At 40.9% G+C, this 18,337-nt stretch overlaps 3 protein-coding genes across 3 annotated transcripts in view; all 3 read right to left on the bottom strand.

The window, feature by feature from the left end:
• Positions 1-18,337, bottom strand: part of LOC125801145 (zinc finger protein 850-like) — a 503,810-nt gene that overhangs the window by 83,394 nt on the left and 402,079 nt on the right. The gene's annotated exons all lie outside the window — the stretch shown is intronic.
• The window catches only part of LOC125801143 (zinc finger protein 420-like), a 151,807-nt gene that overhangs the window by 69,392 nt on the left and 64,078 nt on the right, over positions 1-18,337 (bottom strand). The gene's annotated exons all lie outside the window — the stretch shown is intronic.
• On the bottom strand, positions 11,876-17,621 carry LOC125801735 (uncharacterized). Its single transcript, XM_049478981.1, has 6 exons — positions 17,392-17,621; positions 14,526-16,578; positions 13,206-13,271; positions 12,897-12,962; positions 12,657-12,713; positions 11,876-11,985 (listed from the first exon to the last, which is right to left on the bottom strand). Exons 1-6 carry the CDS (start codon positions 17,410-17,412, stop codon positions 11,876-11,878), a joined length of 2,373 nt encoding a protein of 790 aa, XP_049334938.1. The 5' UTR covers positions 17,413-17,621.

Here is an 18,337-nt window from a genome sequence, read left to right as displayed (position 1 = left end):
AAAAAAAAGGTCTTCCCCAAACCTCCACAGGAGCTTCTGCACGAGACCACAGCACTGGCCCATGCTGAGAAGCTCCTTCGAGCAGAGGGGATTCCTGCGCCATCAAATCAGATGTGCCTGGGAAGGCTGGTTGTGCCATTTGGCCAGTACGAGAATGGCCCTTTCCACTGGCTTGTGGCAAATGATGTGGGCTACATGAAGTAGTAAGCAGTATTATATTAAATTCCATTATTAGCTGTGCATCTTAAATAGTGTGCTTTAAAGAAGTTACCTGAATATGTGTTTGCGTAAAACTACGGCTGTTATCAAGTGTTAATTTTTAGTCTTTGTAAATAACGTCTCTCATTCGCAGTTGCATAAACTATGACAGTACTAAGTTGTTTTATATGATTCCAGTATAATTGACAAGCACAGGGCAGAGGTGGCCGACCCACCGAAAAAGGGGGAGGTACTGAACCGGTGGGTGAAAGACTTCCTCACAGAATATGCAGAGAGTTTCCCGCCAGTCTCCATTGTACTCGAGGCTAACATCGACAGGTGCATCTATGGTCAGAGAGGGTTTGAGGATCACACCTTTATAGAGATGTGGGAACTCTACAGGCAGTATCCTACCCAAAAGGACAGGCCAGAGCAGTTTACTGCTGATCAGAGGGAGCTCATTAAAAAGGCATACACTTCTGTGAGAAGGTGGCTACACACACCAGTGACCCACATCACAAGTGTGCAGATGAAGAGGTTCAGGAAGTTTATTTCTGATAAGGACCAAGTAAGTGTAAACAGGAAAATAGAAGAATTGCAGAGTAAATGGACAGCATAGTGTAGTACATGAAAACTGTTCAATCAGTGATTTTATTTTTTAACAATAACAATATCAACCAGATGTTTTTACTTTGTACTCCTTTTTCTTTGTCCAGCAACTGCAGGCAGGCACCTCTAAGTTTGATCCCTCATCGTGGCAAGGTGATGACATGGAACTGGTTGCTGCTAGCCAGCGTGTGGAAGGCAAGGGAGATAGCAACTTCATAGACATGCATGTTTTATTTAAATGACAAGATAATAAAATAATGGACTACTCTGTTTTGTGAATTTTTAGACTCACTGAAGTCTCAAAATTCCCCGTCTCGGCCAGAGAACAAGACTAAGAAGACTCGGGAGGCCGCTGCTAGGCCGAAGAGGTCAGAGACTACTGTCCAGCCAGAACAGCCGGAGCCAGCCGCCCTGCCCAAAAAACCTGCACCTCAGAAAAAGTGTCACAGCCAGTCCACAGAGGTCCCCTCCGCAAGCCAGGCTCATGCCTTTCCTTTGCCATCGCAGACTGCGGAATCCCTTGCAAAAGTAATTTTTATTATAAACAGTGTAAATGAGAACAGTGTTTTATAGGATTTTTGTAGTTAAAATATTCTGTACATTTAAAGTTTTGTAAATGTTTTGTATGCGCTGCATGTTGCAGGTGGAGCTGGAGGGTTGGGGCGTCTGTGGGAAAAGCCCAACGGAATCCCCCCTGCCGACATTTCCTGGCTAAAAGAGGACACAGAAAGAGGGCTTTTCACCTCTGTTCAGGTGTACAAGGACAACGCGGGTCTGTTCAAGAGGCGGCGGGTGATGAGGTCTGACCGCATGTGGTTTTACCCACCAGAGCCTCCTGGCTACGTCAGGAGTGGTGTGCCATCTCCACAGCCCTTTTTCCGGAACCGTGTCTTTGTGTGGCGCCCTGTAGGAGTGTGGAGGTACTCCTTGAAGTGTCCTCGAGGGGATGAGTGTGCGGGAAGAGGACAGAATGTGTACCTCTACAAGTCTGGCTACCACCACCGGGTATGTATGTCTCACCTCAACCATATTTTAATTATTGCATTACAGTTGAATATTTATTACCACGTGTTTAATTTTTTTTTCACCAACAGGTACGACACATCTGTGACGTGTCCAGCTGGTACACGATGGTCACTGAAGTCCTGTGCTGTGGGCCATGTACAAAGGCAGCCAGAAGTGGAGAAGGCAGCGCATTCGGCCGATGGCTAGCATGGGATTCCGCTATTGTAACTCAAATCAGCGAGGCTCATCAGGCCATGTTCCCTGCCATCCTCACCAGCAAGTGAGTATACCGAACGATGACGTGTGTGCTTTACACAAGTTAAAGCCAAATAAACAGAAAGTAATGACTGTTGCTCTGCTTACAGGTGCGGTGTGGATGTGTGCTGTGCGCCTTTTGAGGGACAGAACCGAAGGGAACACGATGGTCAAAGTGTGGCGGCAGATTCAAGAGAGTCACGTCGAGGAGCACCTTCAGCGTATGGACCTGTACACCACGCTCCTCATGACTCTCGTGGAACCCGGAGGGATCGTCTCTGCATTAGGGCACACTGGGGAAGGTGCACGCTCTGCCAAGTGGTTCACCAGCATCGGAAACGAGCATTCCCAGGTAGTTTCCTTTGTTCTGACTTGCGAGGAGTCTGCTGAGAAGCTGAGTCCGATGTGCCGAGGTGTCGTGGACAGGTTTCGGATGGCCAATCAACCCGTTCCTAAAATCCTGTACGTGGATCGTGGTTGTTGCCGTGCCCAGGGCCGTACAGCAGTGGAGGTTTTGTTCCAGCCTTGGGTGGATGATGGAATGATCGTGCGTCTGGACATATTTCACTGGATCCACCGCTTTGATGTAGCCATCCGAACAGAGTCTCACTCCAAGTACGCTGCATTTAAATCTGCGCTAGCTGGGGCAGTGCTGGCCTATAACCGCACGGACTTGGAGCTACTCATCAAAGCTGTCTGAGCAAAATATCCAGCAACGATGTCTACGGTCTCAGATGAGGTCGTTGTCCGCCACCACATCTCGAGGGAACAGCTGAAGCACCATGTGCGGAGGGTGACTCTTGGGGCTCAGGAAACGTTCCGACTTGTCCATTTGGCCATCGAGGAGCTGAAAGGCCCCGCCGGACTGGACGAGAATGGAGTGAGCCTCTTTAAAACACCTGGTATGAAAGTCTATCAAATGTTTTAATAACTTTTTTTGTATAAAGTTAATAGTAAAACGAATACACCAAATGCATGGGCTCTATAAAATAGTTTTAGTTTTAGTTAAGCCTGTACACTGTAAAAATAAATTAACTAGTTTTATTCAACCTAAATAATTACTTAATTATTTAGGTTGAATAAAACTAGTTTTATTCAACCTAAATAATTACTTAATTGAAGTTAAACCAATTGTGTGTTGCAACATGTAATGTGGATGTACTTTGTGTGTATTTACAGAAGTCATCGATGAGGTGTGGGCCGCCCAGCAGCGACACCTGGAATGCTTGCAAGATCCCCCAGACATGAGCATGTATAGGGTAGCACGAACCACCACCATCAACAATGTGGATGTGCCGTTCTATAAATGTCTTCGTGGAAGCAACAGCATGGAGGGTTTCCACAAATCACTTCCAAATATGATTCCAGGTATGCAACTTATGCAAGTGTAGTCTTTATTCTTGTAACAAATGTAACATTTAATTGTGTAAATATTCTAATATGTTTTATTGCAATGTTCAGGTCCCCACTGTGCTGCACGCCCCTATCAGGTTTACCTGATAAGCGGTATCGCGCGCTGGAATTCGGACAGGACCTCCGACACCACAGAATGTACTCTGCACCTCTGATCGATCGCCTCAACGCCCGTTGTCAGCAGCTGTTTGGAGAGCCTGTGGAGGAGAATTTCCGGGCTTCTGCTGATGTCCATTCTGCTGAGCTGCTTGGGTTGGAGTATTTGTTCAGTCAGAGCAGTGGGGAGCCTTTCTCTCTTCAGGACATTGCCGACGATGGACCCAGTCCAGAGGAGGAGGTGGTTCAGCCTGGGCAGCTTGATCCAGATGAAGCTGATGAGGCATACCAGAGTGACGTAGAAGTGGACAAGGGTGTCCTGGATGCCGATCTGCCCCACATCACTCTTACCAGTGACGAAACCTCCACTGTTCACCCTCCAGCCTTTGTAAGTACCTGTGTGTCTGCCAGAATTTAATGTGCAGTGGTTGCTGCAAAAAAGAGACCGTGTATTCATTTGTTTTGTTTTTGTTGTTTTTTTTACAGGAGGATGCCTGCAGTTCAAACCCTCTCCCTGGTTTTAAAGAACTAGAATCATTCTGCTCTGTGCTGGTTGAGATTAGCCTAATTGAAGACAAGCTGTCGCTTACCACTGACCAGAGAAACAGGGTTCTCGAAGCCTGGAATGCAGTGGAGGAGCATGACAAACAGCCACAGCAGTTCAACCAGATGTACAGAACACACTGGGGCAATACCCTCTACTGTCTCACCAAAAGGGACGATCTTGTTGAGGCTGCTGTGGTACAGAGGATGAAGATGGCCAAGCGCTATGCACCGGCACAACAAGACATCAGTGCTCAAAACAACAGGCTGATGTACACCCTGGTGAAACTGTTGTGGTTGCAATTACCTCAAGGTTCTCGCACCAGCCCTGAGAAGAGTACCATCTTAAAGGCGTACGAGCGAATTCAGCACCGGATATTGGCAGAGGATCCAGTCCTGTGCAGGGCAGGAATTCCTTTGCCAAAAATCAACATCAAGACCGTACGAGACTTCATCCGTTGCCAAGAGAGAATCCTTAACCTGCACTCCCCAAAACAGCCTTCCACCATTACAAAGACCACCTCCATCTCGTCTGCAGACCTTCCTCCAGCACCGCTCCAGCCGGCAGTCCTCCCACCACCAGACTACCCAATGATGGAATATGTGCCCACACCTAGCATGGCAGGGACAAAGATGTTAAAGGAAAGAACAGACATTATGACTCTCTCCCGTACTCATCCAACACTGCCACCACCTGCACCACTGCCACTGCTGGTAAGGAAAACACCTGCCACCTGTACCATCACCAGACCTGTGCCTGAGTCTACTTTAGCTTCTGGAATTGCTGGTCCACCCACATCAGTCCCTTCGACTGTGCCCTTAAAACCTGCCACGCAGACCAGTAGCACATCGCACAGTACGTGCAGTTCTTCACTGTGGGCGAGAGCTACACAATACAAGCGCAAGCTGAAGGAACAGCCTTCAGAAGTAGGAGCCAGACTTTCACGAGTGCAAAATCTCCCTGTCTGCACAATCTGTGATCAGCCTACCCAGGGACATAAAAAATACAAAAAAAGAGCTTCTGCCCTGTAAAAATGATGTCCCCGTCAAGAGGTCTGAACAACAGGGTGTACGATAGCTATGAACATTTCACCTCTGTTGTTGACATGTTGGACAATTGACCTGTAATAATTCTGTAAATACAGCATGGTTGGACTTTGTAAATAGTTTTAATTTAAAAGTTCTAGGTTAGTGGGAAAAAAGGTTTATTTGTAAATATGTGCATCTTAATATAAAAGTTGTTGATGGTGTTCATTTTTAAGACTTTATATTCTTAATCGTTTTAATGCTAAATTTGTTACCTAGATTAGTGCTGTCTTTGTACTGTGTTTCCTGTTTTCTGCACTTAAATCACAATTACAGCATGAACGCACCTACACCGCATCTACATTGTACATAGTTTTAATTTTATGCCACTTTGTTCTTAATCATTCAATGATAGTCCTTAAATTGTCTAAGCTTTAGCACTCTTGTGTCTTGGTAGCCTTATATTTAATATGTTCTGGAGGGAAAAAAGCTGTGTTTGTAAATATGTGCATCTTAATGTAAAAGTTGTTGATCGTGTTTATTTTAATGACTTTAATTTCTTAATCATTCTAATGCTAATGCTTGTTCATTTTATTTGTGCTGTATTGTGTACTGCGTTCCCCATTTCATGCACTTAATTGATAACTTGATGCGGTTAGGGAAAATTCAGTTACATCATGGTTGCACTGTTTATACTGTAGTTTTAATTTTATGGCACTTTGTTCTTAATCATTCAATGATGGCCCTTAAAATTGTCTACATTTTAGCACTGTTTGTGCTAACAGTTTATTTATGTTATGTTAGTTTTATGTAAAAAAAAAGCTTTGTAACTATGTACCTCTTCATTTAAAAATTGTTGGTAGTGTTCATTCTAATGACTTTATATTCTTATTAATTCTAATACTAAATTTGTTATTGAAACACTGTCATCCTTGATAAAATTTGTTTGTTTGAACAATTGTTGGTCATTTTTCATAAATGTACATATTAAAAAAAAACATTTTAGGCCTTCCAATAATAATTCTAAACTTGTCAAATCAAATTCAAAATGGGTTGGAAATAAATAACTGATTTCCTATGTATTATGAAAATCAATATAAGAATAAAATTTATAGCTATGTCACAAAGTAGACACACACACAGTCATAAGCCATAAGTTTAAGTTCAAAGTTTGTCATACGCAGTACATACAGCTTTGATCATAAAAAACAGCAAAATATATTAGACAAACATCACAAAGTTAAAATAAACAATATAAATAGACTTTAAAAATATAAGCTGAAAGCAAGATGTAAAGAGTAGATATATATAGGGAACAATGATGATTGAGATATTTACTCAATCTCGGGGAATTGGCGTTGTGTGTTAATAGAAACACAATATGAAACAAATCCAAAAAGAAAACCACACACACACACTCAACAAAACAAACTATTAATATAGTTAACTTGGACGAAATAGATGAAATATAAGAGGAATAAAGCACCACAATAAAGTCTCTGAACATACTATCGTCCCTGGAAAACGTGTCTTCAAAGGGATTCAGTTCGCCCGGTGAAACGGCAACAGACAGCAGCTGTCAGGAAACCACAAAACACACGTGGATTAGAGGTTTGACAGACAAACAACCAATCAGCGCCCTCAAACTCTGTCCCTCCCACTGACGTATACGTAAACACAAACAGCGTCACGAACGTAGACAATTCGCCAATCACATCGCTAGGAAATTGCACTACGGTACGGCGCACCCCCTACACAGGGGGAGAAGGAGAACGTGGTGCAAAGGTGGACCAGTCCAGACACAGAGTGAGGGCTCCTCCGCCATTACGCACGAAAGGGGAACGAGCATGGCTGGATTGAGCCTTTCCAGGTGACTGAGAGAACAACGTACGCAGATCAACTGAAAGGCGAGGGTTCGACATGGTGCAACTGGAGCCAGTGTGCAGCCGCCCAGCCCAGAGATCGCTAACTGAAAGCAGGAGGAGACGAGACAGCAGCAGCTGAAAAGTCTGACCCTGTAGCAGCAGCAGCAGGCCCGCAGCAGGAAGGAGGGGCAGCAGAGCCCCGCAGTAGAGGTCTGCACTCCCGCGGGAGTCCCGCGGGACCCGCGGGACCCGTCAGAATATGTTGCGGCGCGGGACAAAACTGCATTGTTATTGGCGGGAGCGGTAATTTAATCAATACAGGCCATGCGGGAGCGGGACCACATTAACATGTGGTCCCGCTCCCGCAAATTGATAAATAGTTAAGAAAATTATAATAATCACGCTATGATTCCCATGCAAGCAACAAAAAAACACAAGAAAAATCTCTCGGAGGATGGACACACACACACACATTTTCAGCATCTCCAGCAGGCGTGTGCAGAGGAGGGGGGGGGGGGGGGGGGTGTAATTTAAAGGACGACATTTACTATACTGGTGCAAAATAATAATAATAATAATAATAATAATAATAATAATAATAATAATAATAATAATAATAATAACAATAATAATAATAACAATAACAATAACATTGTTATTGTTATTATTATTATTGTTATTATTATTATTATTATTATTATTAATAATAATAATACAAATATTAATTAAACTAATTGAATTTAATTTTATATATTTTTACATTTATTATTTTATATAATATAGATCCACTTCTAATCCACTTCTAGGATTCTTGATGCACCTGATGGCATGTGTTTGGACTGCGAACTGAATTGCTGTTTTAATAAATACATATGTAAATTTGAAGCACTAAATGTAATTAATTCAATTCATATTAGGACTGCGGGACGGGAGCGGCGGGAATGTGTATGTGGCGGGCGGGAGCGGGATTAAAAGAAGTGATTTTTTTGCGGGAGCGGGCGGGAGCGGGACAAAAAGACGCGGGAGCGGGCGGGAGCGGGTTTAAAAAAACAGTCCCGCGCAGACCTCTACCCCGCAGCACAGGCCTGGCCTGGCCACAGCAGAGACAAGAGTTTCTCAGAGCGCAGCAGCAGCAGCAGCACACAGCCTGGCTGTGACCGAGGAGAGGAAGTGAGGGAGTAACTCATTCAGCAACGTTTTGATTGCGTCAAAATACACTACATACAGAGACTCTTAAACACATCTCATTAAAGAACACACATAGTCTTATCACACACCAACTCATACTTTTCATTCACTGATATTGCAGACACCAAGAGCCAGAATAAAGCTCTTCGTACGTGGGGCTGAGGTAGTCTACCTTCAGAACCCTGAAGCAAGAAGAAAGAAGAAAAGAACAACACACATGGTAACTTTAACATTTACACATATAGGGTTATAGAGTGTGATTTGCTAAATTAGGGGGGGAACACATTATTTTTTCTCTACAGGTTGTCCTGGACATTGTTTTTCTTTACAGGTTGCCTTGGACTCTTGAAAAAAACAGAATTGTAAAAAAAAAAAATATATATATATATATATACACTCTGTAACCTTAACACTTACACATATAGGGCTATAGATAACAAGTTTACTAAATAGTGGGAAACTTAGAGGGGAAACACATTTATGGTTTAATAATGGCTTGGTACGGTAAAAGGGGGTGGAACAGGTCAAAGTACGGACACCATAACGTACCAGCACTCCCTCCAGTTATTCCAATATGGCTCCAGGTAATAATAACCATTACTCTAATGGGTATAATGATAATAAAGACTGTAAACCACCATGTATTTTACCTATACTGGCGTGTGAGGAAGAGCAGGAGGAACTGCTGTAAACCAACCAGTCTTGGGGATGACTTTAGGGCAATGATGTCACTTCCTCTTTTGATAGGGTTCAAATTATTGGCCGCCTGGGGCAGAAGGGGCTGTGGGAGAATTTTTCCTGTCAAAAATTGGTTGGTAGGCTGCCGGACAGGTTTTCGCTCCCACCTTCTTAGTAACATGTTCACTCACATGTTTATCAAGTAAATACATATTTGGAGGAATTACGATGTGTTGACGTATCTGGTTGATACGTCAAAAGGGGGAATTGAAGAGTAACTGTTTATTTTACCTTGAGTGTATTGACAAATATATTTCAATTATGATTACTTATCTTAGTATCTATAATTACATAATCATTGTGTGAAACCTTGTATTTTATATGCATTAACCAATACTCACATTATATTTGATCATTTTTATTACTCACAGTGTATTTTACACGCATTTATATAGAAGATTAACCAATAATCACAGTATATTCTTTACATATATAGTAAAACACTGTTTGATCAGGCATGTGACTAACACCGGCCTTATTATGACAAATTAACCCACATGATACATAAGGCATTTACTAACACATAGGACCTATTATATGGCGGTCTAACCACGCGCCACTAACACATTAACATATAACATATGGAATCCATTGTGTGACGTGTGTAGCTTATGCTTGAAGCATTTCGTTCACTGCATGTTTCTGACTAACGGCCATCAATCATCAGCTAGTGCACTCTGTACGAACTGAATTGATACAAAGGAGACTTTGGAACGAACAGGGCGGCACTGTCTGATTACTGAAACAATATCACACTGTCTGACTGGACCCAGTCAATTCCTGAAACAATACCACACTGTCCGGCTGGATACAGTCAAGGCCAAACACTAGTGGTCCGGTCAGACCTGTGAAACTTGAGCACTAACACGTGAAATTACGCATACTAACATGAGATGATTTTAGCAACGCCTCATCAGCAGGTTTCACGTCATTTGGGGTATAAACATGGAGTCAGATCAGAGGGGGGTCAGAACTTATGCTGGGACGGCTGTTAGACGGTCTTTCATGTGTGGGTTCTCCTGAATATTCAGTACTTTGTAATAAATACTTGGTTTGCTTTCAACTTCACTCCACCTGTCTGTGACTCTCTATCAAACGAATACGCAGGGGAGTTGTACCCCGGACGAGAGGTGGGTGTTGACCCCCCTTTCATTTTCTTTTCTACAACAGGTCCAATACCTAAATAACATCTGGATAACAGTGTTACAGGGCAAAATAACAATCCAGTAATAAATTGACTAATCTATAACCAGGGTTTACCTTTAACAAGGTAAAAATCAAGCACTTTTCAAGGCCCATTTTTAAGTTTTTCCAGCACCTTTCAGCTGTCGTAAGTTAATGATAACGATGATCTCAAAACTGCGATTCAGCGATAATCAATATATCTCAAAACTATTCCACACTTCACAGCAACTATACTACTGAGAAAAATAGCAGGAATTATGGATTTATTTGTGTCAGATTTACACAATTGAAACACCACTAGGCCTATTTTTTTTTTTTTTTTTACTGAAAATGTAGAGGTGGGTAACCCAGGTCCGGAAAGTAAAAATGCCACCCAGGCCTATCTACCATCCCCCTGAATGTTAAAATTCAAGCATTTTCCAGGATTTCAAGCTCCCGTATGACCCTGTATAACAAAGTGTTTCAAGCAGCCAGAGTTGACATACAGGGAAAGTGTACCTAAACCTCTTTAGTTCACCAGTCTTCTTATGAAGAGCCATGAGACCTCATGTTTTCCATTCAAGCAACCAGAATCATGTGTCATATTGCTAACAATTTCTTTAAAGACTGAGATTAAAAGGTAAAAACATCTGGACCATCAGTGCTTCTCTTAAATGGACTGAAATACTTTATATTGAGCAAGCTGAAACTCACTGTGCTGTGCCATCAGCCCTGCCTTCCTCTTCTGCATGCTGGTCATGGCACCAGAGCTAGAGACACAATCACCCTCTATAAAAAAATAAATAAATAAAAATAAACAAAATTTTATATATATATCATTTTTAGTACACCAACTTTTCAAATACATTTTAAAACCCACAATTAAAAAGGTACTGATTCATAGATGATGGAGGGATAGAAGAAGAAAATAACTTTTTTTTTTACATTACACACCACACACAACATCTTTGGGACATCAAATGGTTGATGTCTTTTGTCCACAGAGTGAGAAATAGCACTAAATATCTCATTAACTCCATCACTCTGGATTTTAAGCTGTAGCCAGAAAACAACTGTTCTCAGGAGAACAGCTTTTCTGATCTATTGTCTGTAGAACTGACTGTGCTACAAACATAAGCCATCATTTTAGCGTGATAAAGGCTGACCATTCTGGCTCTCTCTCATGTATTTTATAATAAATACAATATTCTCATGTGTTAATATTTTTTTTGGGTTCATATTGTATATGTATACACTTTATAGCATACACTGCACCACAGTCAGGGTACCATTTAGGGTGTTACCCTTGAAAGTTCCAAAATTTCCCCTCGGGGACCTATAAAGTATGTATGTATGTATGTGTGTATGTGTGTATGTATGTATGTATCTATCTATGTATCTATCTATCTATCTATCTATAGCCAGACTATGTTGAAGTGTATTCAGAAATGATTAAATATATAATAATAAAATAATATATATTATTGTGTAAATCAGTGGTTCTTCAGCATTATTGTCTTACCATAAGCATACTAACTTACCGGGCTGTTCTATCTGCTTCTTCTGCTGATTACTAGAGCCAGATTCACAATTTTGTTCACTGTAAAAAGAGAAACAATTTTATTTGCATTCTAAAGGTTCAAATGCAGTTCATGGATGTTTACTTAATGTACTTTCTATACAACAGCTGAGAACATCTTAGTTTGGTCTGTTTTTTATTCAGTAAATTAATTCACTGCATGAAAAAACACCTTCTGATAATATGAAGCTCATGTTTATTCGTATAAACTACACTTACCATCCATTTCTATAAATTCACGGTCATCTTCATCATCCACTTCTTTCCTTCTCCTCTGCGGTCTTTCCTTCTCTGGCGAGTCAAATCCTAAAATAAATAATAAAATCAAAATGAACCCCCAAAAGAGAATTAGTACATGCCTTGTGTGTGTTTCAAGTTTCTCTTCCCATCATTACGATAGTAAAGACACAGCCTAAATTAAGCTACACGGTGCATGATTAATGGCACACGTCTACAGATCACTAAAATAAGGCCTTAAATCTCTTTGAGAACATATACTGATTGGTGTAAATATTCATTATTCTCAAACACAGTGGAACACATTCACAATATGCACAGAAGCAGCTAGACTAAACAGTGTCAATGTAACACTAGCCATTTTCCCAGATCAGAATTCCAGTCACTTTTGCTTGCATGATGTGGTGCTACCCTGCTTTTGTCACATCTACATTAAATTTCAGAGCAGTGTGAAAAATATACCATGTTAACTAGGCTGATCGTTAATGTGCCTCCGAGTCACTTCAAATCAAATTAATTTAAATATATTTTCTATTATATGTAGAAAAATGTGTCAGTAACATTCAATCAAATATTAATATTCTTTCATCTAACAGCTAATTATACTTTAATCTGTTAGAAATGTATATAATCAGATGGGGCAAAATATGTTTTTAATTTAGCCACAGTAACTGATGTATTTTTCTGTGGCCCATTATGTGTACTTCATACCATTTCAATAAATACACACTAAAACTCACCAGGATCTTCTGTCAGCTTTCTCTTAACCCCGGTGCAGGTGCCACCATCATCAGCATCTGTGATAAACAAAAAAACATTATAAAATATCTAAATATATAAATAAACACACATACATACACACACATATATATACACATACATATACACATTGATAGTTTTATAGTCGCAATGAATTGTAATCAAATCTAAAACGTAAGGTGCCTAGAGATTCCCACCCCTAATAGACAAGATAAACTCACCATGAGGCTCCATTCGCATTTTCTTCTTGATTGTGGCAGTGAAGCCAGATACACCTTCATCATCCTCTGTAAAATAAAAACAATAATAAACTGTGTCTGGAATAGCTTATGGCAATTCTGCTGTATATGGAGACATTACAATATCAATGTGCAGATAAAACATTTAACAAAGTTTGTAAATAGCCATCAATTTATTATTACATCATGAACTATGGTACAGGATGATTACAAATTCTGCACACCATGTTACGTTGTGTTCAGTGGTGAAACACAAACTAGTGTTTTACCGCTGACATGCTAAAAACTCACCATGAGGTTCCATGCTCACTACTGGTCTGTCTGTCTGTGGGCTGTCAGTTTGTGCCATACTGCTACCTGCAATTTTTCATTACCATTACATTAAGTATCTCATAAAAAGGACTATAAGGATTTACAGAAAGACACAGGTGTTATGGATAATTTCCGATTCATAAGTATTAAATATTTGTAGAGTATAATGAAATACCAAAAACCTAAACACCTAAAATGATAATTAACAAGATTCAAGATTCAAGATTCAAGATTTTTATTGTCACGTCACAGAGTACAGGTGTACATGTGAGTGAAAAACTTGGGTGCAGATTCCCACCAATGCGCAAAGAATAATATTTACAAGAGAGTAATAAAATTATATAAAATATATAAAAATAGGACATACAGATAACTTACAGTATAAACACTATTTACAATACACTTAATTACAATAAACATGATAACTTACACTATAGACAAATATTGCACAGAACAGATATGCACAGATGTAGATATGCGGATAGTGTGGAAGTAGTCAGTATGTCACAGTATAGCTATGAGTAAGTGCAGGTAAGGAATGAGTTGAGTGGGGAGTGCAGGGGGCAGAATGCTGTATAATATGGGAAAGTCTGATAGATGCAGTGTAAAGTAAAGTGCAGGGTGCAGAGTTTGTATGGGTGTCAGTGGGGTGGGTTGGGCAGAACACCGTTCTACTGGCTATTCCACAGCCTGGTTGCTTGGGGGAAGAAGCTGTCTCGGAACCGGCTGGTTCTGGTCTTCAAGCTTCTGAGCCTCCTTCCACTCGGCAGCTGTGAGAACAGGGAATGGCTTGGATGGAACGGGTCCTTCATGATCTTTTTGGATTTCCTCAGGCAGCGGTTGGTGTATAAATCCAAAAGGTTTGGGAGCTCAACCCCAGTGATGTACTGCGCTGTGCGCACAACCCTCTGCAGGGATTTCCGCTCCAGAGCAGTACAGTTCCCATACCAGGTGGTGATGCTGCCCGTCAGAATGCTTTCCACAGTGCAGGTGTAGAAAGTCCTGAGGATGCTGGGGTTCAGACCAAACCTCCTCAGCCGTCTGAGGAAGTACAGGCGTTGTTGTGCCTTCTTCACCACCCGTGTGGTGTGTTCTGTCCATGTCAGATCCTCGCTGATGTGAACACCCAGAAACTTGAAGCTGCTGACCCTAACAGTCTAAACACTTGTATTAATGTGTATAATAACGTATAGGACATTAATAAAAACACGTCTTTTACAAAGTAACTGGCATTTAAAGAACCTATTCAAAAGGGTTTAGAATATTAGACAAATATTTTAAATGTATTCAGAAACATACCAGGAAGTGAAAAGTCAAGAGTGTTGAGATTCTGGCCTTTGATGGTCTCCGTGCCTTTCTCCATTGCAAAGAGAAGTTTGCTGATCCTTGACAGCTGAAGTGTTTTATCTGTTTGTCTGTAAAAATCACAGTGCACCCTAATGTCATGTCCCATGAATCTCGCAACTTGCTCCAACTCTTGCTGGTCAAGATTCAGCAGCTGACAAAGTGTAGCAACCTGCTTTCTTAGTTTGGTTGATCTAAGGAGTCCTGGGTTTTCTGCCTTGCTCTCTTCTGAAAATCTCCTCAGACAGTCACAGCCACGAAAGTTTGACATTGCAGAAGGTCTTGCGAAGACAAAAGGGTTCTGATCAGGTACACCAGCTTCTTTTCTTTTTTCTATCAGGAAATCAATTGATGCTTTTGTTCTATCTGGTAGGAGAATTGGCACTTTTCTACCTCTCTTTCCTCTGATTTCTATTCTGGTAAGGGTCTTGCTCAGTTCTTGCTCAAGCGGTGTTAGTGTTTGAAATATATCCCCATTTACTGGGGTCCTGTTTGCGTTCATGTACATGTCTAAGGTCAAGCGGGAGGCCTCACCTTCCCTTCGTCTATTGAACACAATGACCTGTGACAGAAGGCTCTCAGTCAGGTCCTTATAAGCAGACATGTTGATGCCATCTAGCAACTCCCGTTTTGCTTCGTCTTCAACCTTTCTAAGGTGCTCTTGGAGGATCATGACATCTTTAGTCAATGGGATACCGTCATCTTTGTTCCACCTGTTCTCTTCCATTGTTTTGTGTGCATTAAAAGAAACACTGTCTTTCCACTTCTGTTCTAAAAGTTCTTTGAACTTCTTTGCATTCCTTTCAGCCAAGTCATCATCATTTTCCAGAGTCTGGCCAATAAGCACATCAGTCACTCCTTTTAATGAGAAGCCAATTTTGACAGCAGTTGATGCCTTTCTGTATGCATTCTTGCTTGGGCTAAACTGAGAGATCCTTTTAACTGCCTTCAGCAGCACCTGAAACTTGGATACATGGCACAGATCTTCAAGATTTTTAATACTCTTATCAATTTCCTTTGCTGCCACAACGAGTCGACCCAGTTCTCTCATTTTCTGAGAAATGTAACCAGTTGCATTATTTTTCCCACGATTTAGCAGCACATTACCATATTTACAGATCAACGCATCATTCCGTACAGTAAAGGACACAGCATCTTTTTGCATTCCATGAATGACATTCTCCAATGCCTCCGAGGTCTCCGAAATGGGTAGCAGGCTTGAAGATGCTTTCTGAACTCTACTGTTGCTCTTTTTCTCAGCATCTTTCCCAGGATCATTTTTAGCTCTGCAAGTTCCCTGATGTTTCCAAAGATCACTTTTCACAAACATGGCGTAGCAGTACTGGCAAGGAAGGTAATTATCGACAGAAGCTTCAAAAGAAGGTTGTTTCCACGTCACTATTTCCCCATGGCCACTCTTAAGGACTTCTAAGTTATGTTTATAGTCACCTTTATTCCGCAGCCCCTCTAATAGATCCTTTCTTTTCTTCGATCCTAAGGGGAAGCTGAATGCATAAGCCACCTCTCTGACATCCATATGGGCACGTTCCAAATGCCTGCTTAACTTTTTGTTTGACTTTCCACAGTAGAGGCAGTAATGGTTTTTGTCCCACTTTCGTTTACCATTTAGATTTTTTTTGCAAACCTTCACAGTTATATTCGAAGCTGTGGTTTTTTTTGGACTCTGTTTTCTGGACTTGTCTGTTCTTCTGTTTGTTCTAATAGACTTGTTTTTGTTATCACTTTTGGTTCCCTTTGGTTTTCTGGACTTGTCTGTTCTTCTGTTTGTTCTAATAGACTTGTTTTTGTCGTCATCACCATTGGTTCTTGTTTTCCTCGTTTGTTTTTTGCACTTGTCTGGACTTGTGTTTGTTCTATTGAACTGTTGGTCATTATCCAAATTTTCATCACTACTGCAAACCTCACTGTCATCAGTACTACTGGATGATGGCTTGTAGTCAGCATCTGAGTATGCAGAATTAATGGACTCCTCAGAACTTGAGTGAAACTATAAGTAAAGAAAAATATTGAACAAAAGCTAAAACATCTAATCAAACCAACAGGACAGCAATACTCCCCTTGACTCTCCCTTTCACCTGTTTAATCTCTTCAAAGTCTACTATTTAACTTCAGAAATACTAAAGGAATTATTCACTCTAAAAAATCTCTATAGTATAACCCAGATGTATTTAATCAGGCAAGACATATTTTGAAGAACAGATTTAGCTGCATGTTACTAGAGCTCTGAAGCTAGCATTACTCACAAAAACTATCCTAAGGAGTAAAGTTTCTGCAATAAAAACACATCACCAAAACTTCTCAATTAGTTCACTACAGTATGATTTACTGTGAAATGTTAAAATAATAAGACTTGTGTAGCTAAATGTGACCAGCATCTTAGACAACCAACTCAGGAGCAACTATGATGACTGTCATACACAGGAGACATCTGATCCAAGATCTACTGGCTCTGCTGCTGTCTCAAGTGTCTTATAGAGGTCAAACGTTAAACAAAAATACTTGAGTCCTAAAATCACACTGAGAAATCTGTGAGCCAATAATTAAGGTCAGCATGCTGTGGGAACATGATGACCGATGTTTTGGTGAATAATTCTTATAGAAACAGCTGGACTCTTTAGATGACTTGAGTTGCATTGTTAGCATTGACAGACTTGCAGTTCCAGTTCCATACTAAGGAAACTCTAAACATGTCTTGGTGAATTGACATTTAAGTAAAGTTTAAACAGTTTAAACAATATAATTTCTGGATGAACAACTCCTTCGGTAACAGGATGCATTATTAAAATGACAAAATATATACCTGCTCAGCCTCCAATGCCATTTTTCTGTAGTTGTTGAATCTGCAAAACAATATAAGGAGTAAGCAATACTGCACAGTGAAAAGGAAAACAAGCAATATACATAAACCACTATAGCAATTGTTTGAGAACTGACTGACATGGTTTTACACCAGCTTATCTATTAGTCTTTTAATCTAATCTAATTAACCTAAATTTACACATATGGAGATATGAAAGCAGAAATATAGGATTTCAGAAATATAGGATATCAAGATTTTTCCTGTGGAAAAAATATATTTCACACTTCTACTCAGTGATAAAACTCCTGCATACAGACTGCAATTTAAAAGCTCCTCCATAGAAAAACAGTAGATAATTCAGCCTGTAATTTTCTCAGAGGACGTCTGAGAAACATGTACGTGATCGTTCTGAACGGGAGTAAAATCACAGAGGATAAAAACCCCCATAAAAAAGAAAATTACCCAGAACCCCCTAAAATACTAATCCCGTCGTCCAGATAGGATTTAAAAAGTTAAAGTAGGGGGGATGGGAATCAGAGTTAGAGTAAAGGGGGGGGGGGGGTGAAAAAGCAGAGTTAGAGTGAAGGGAGGGTGAAAAAGCAGAATTAGAGTGAAGGGGGGGTGAGAAAGCAGAGTTAGGGTGAAGGGAGGGTGAAAAAGCAGAGTTAGAGTGAAGGGGGGGTGAAAAAGCAGAGTTAGGGTGAAGGGGGCGGTGAAAGCAGAGTTAGAGTGAAGTGGGGGGTGAGAAAGCAGAGTTAGGGTGAAGTGGGGGGTGAAAACAGGGTTAGAGTAAAGGGGGGGGTGAAAGCAGAGTTAGGGTGAAGTGGAGGGTGAGAAAGCAGAGTTAGAGTGAAGTGGGGGGTGAAAGCAGGGTTAGAGTAAAGGGGGGGGGGGGTGAAAGCAGAGTTAGAGTGAAGGGGGGTGAAAGCATGGTTAGAGTAAAGGG

The sequence above is a fragment of the Astyanax mexicanus genome, chromosome 4 (genome assembly GCF_023375975.1).
Source record: "Astyanax mexicanus isolate ESR-SI-001 chromosome 4, AstMex3_surface, whole genome shotgun sequence".
Lineage (NCBI taxonomy): Eukaryota > Metazoa > Chordata > Actinopteri > Characiformes > Acestrorhamphidae > Astyanax > Astyanax mexicanus.
This window is presented reverse-complemented; position numbering and strand designations above follow the sequence as displayed.

Coding starts and splice junctions, on each gene's coding strand:
- LOC125801735 (XM_049478981.1), bottom strand. CDS start 17,412: ATGGCATTGGAGGCTGAGCAG. Junction 16,579..17,391: donor TGGCATTGGAGGCTGAGCAG/GTATATATTTTG, acceptor CTTTACTTATAG/TTTCACTCAAGTTCTGAGGA. Junction 11,986..12,656: donor AAAGCTGACAGAAGATCCTG/GTGAGTTTTAGT, acceptor TATTTATTTTAG/GATTTGACTCGCCAGAGAAG.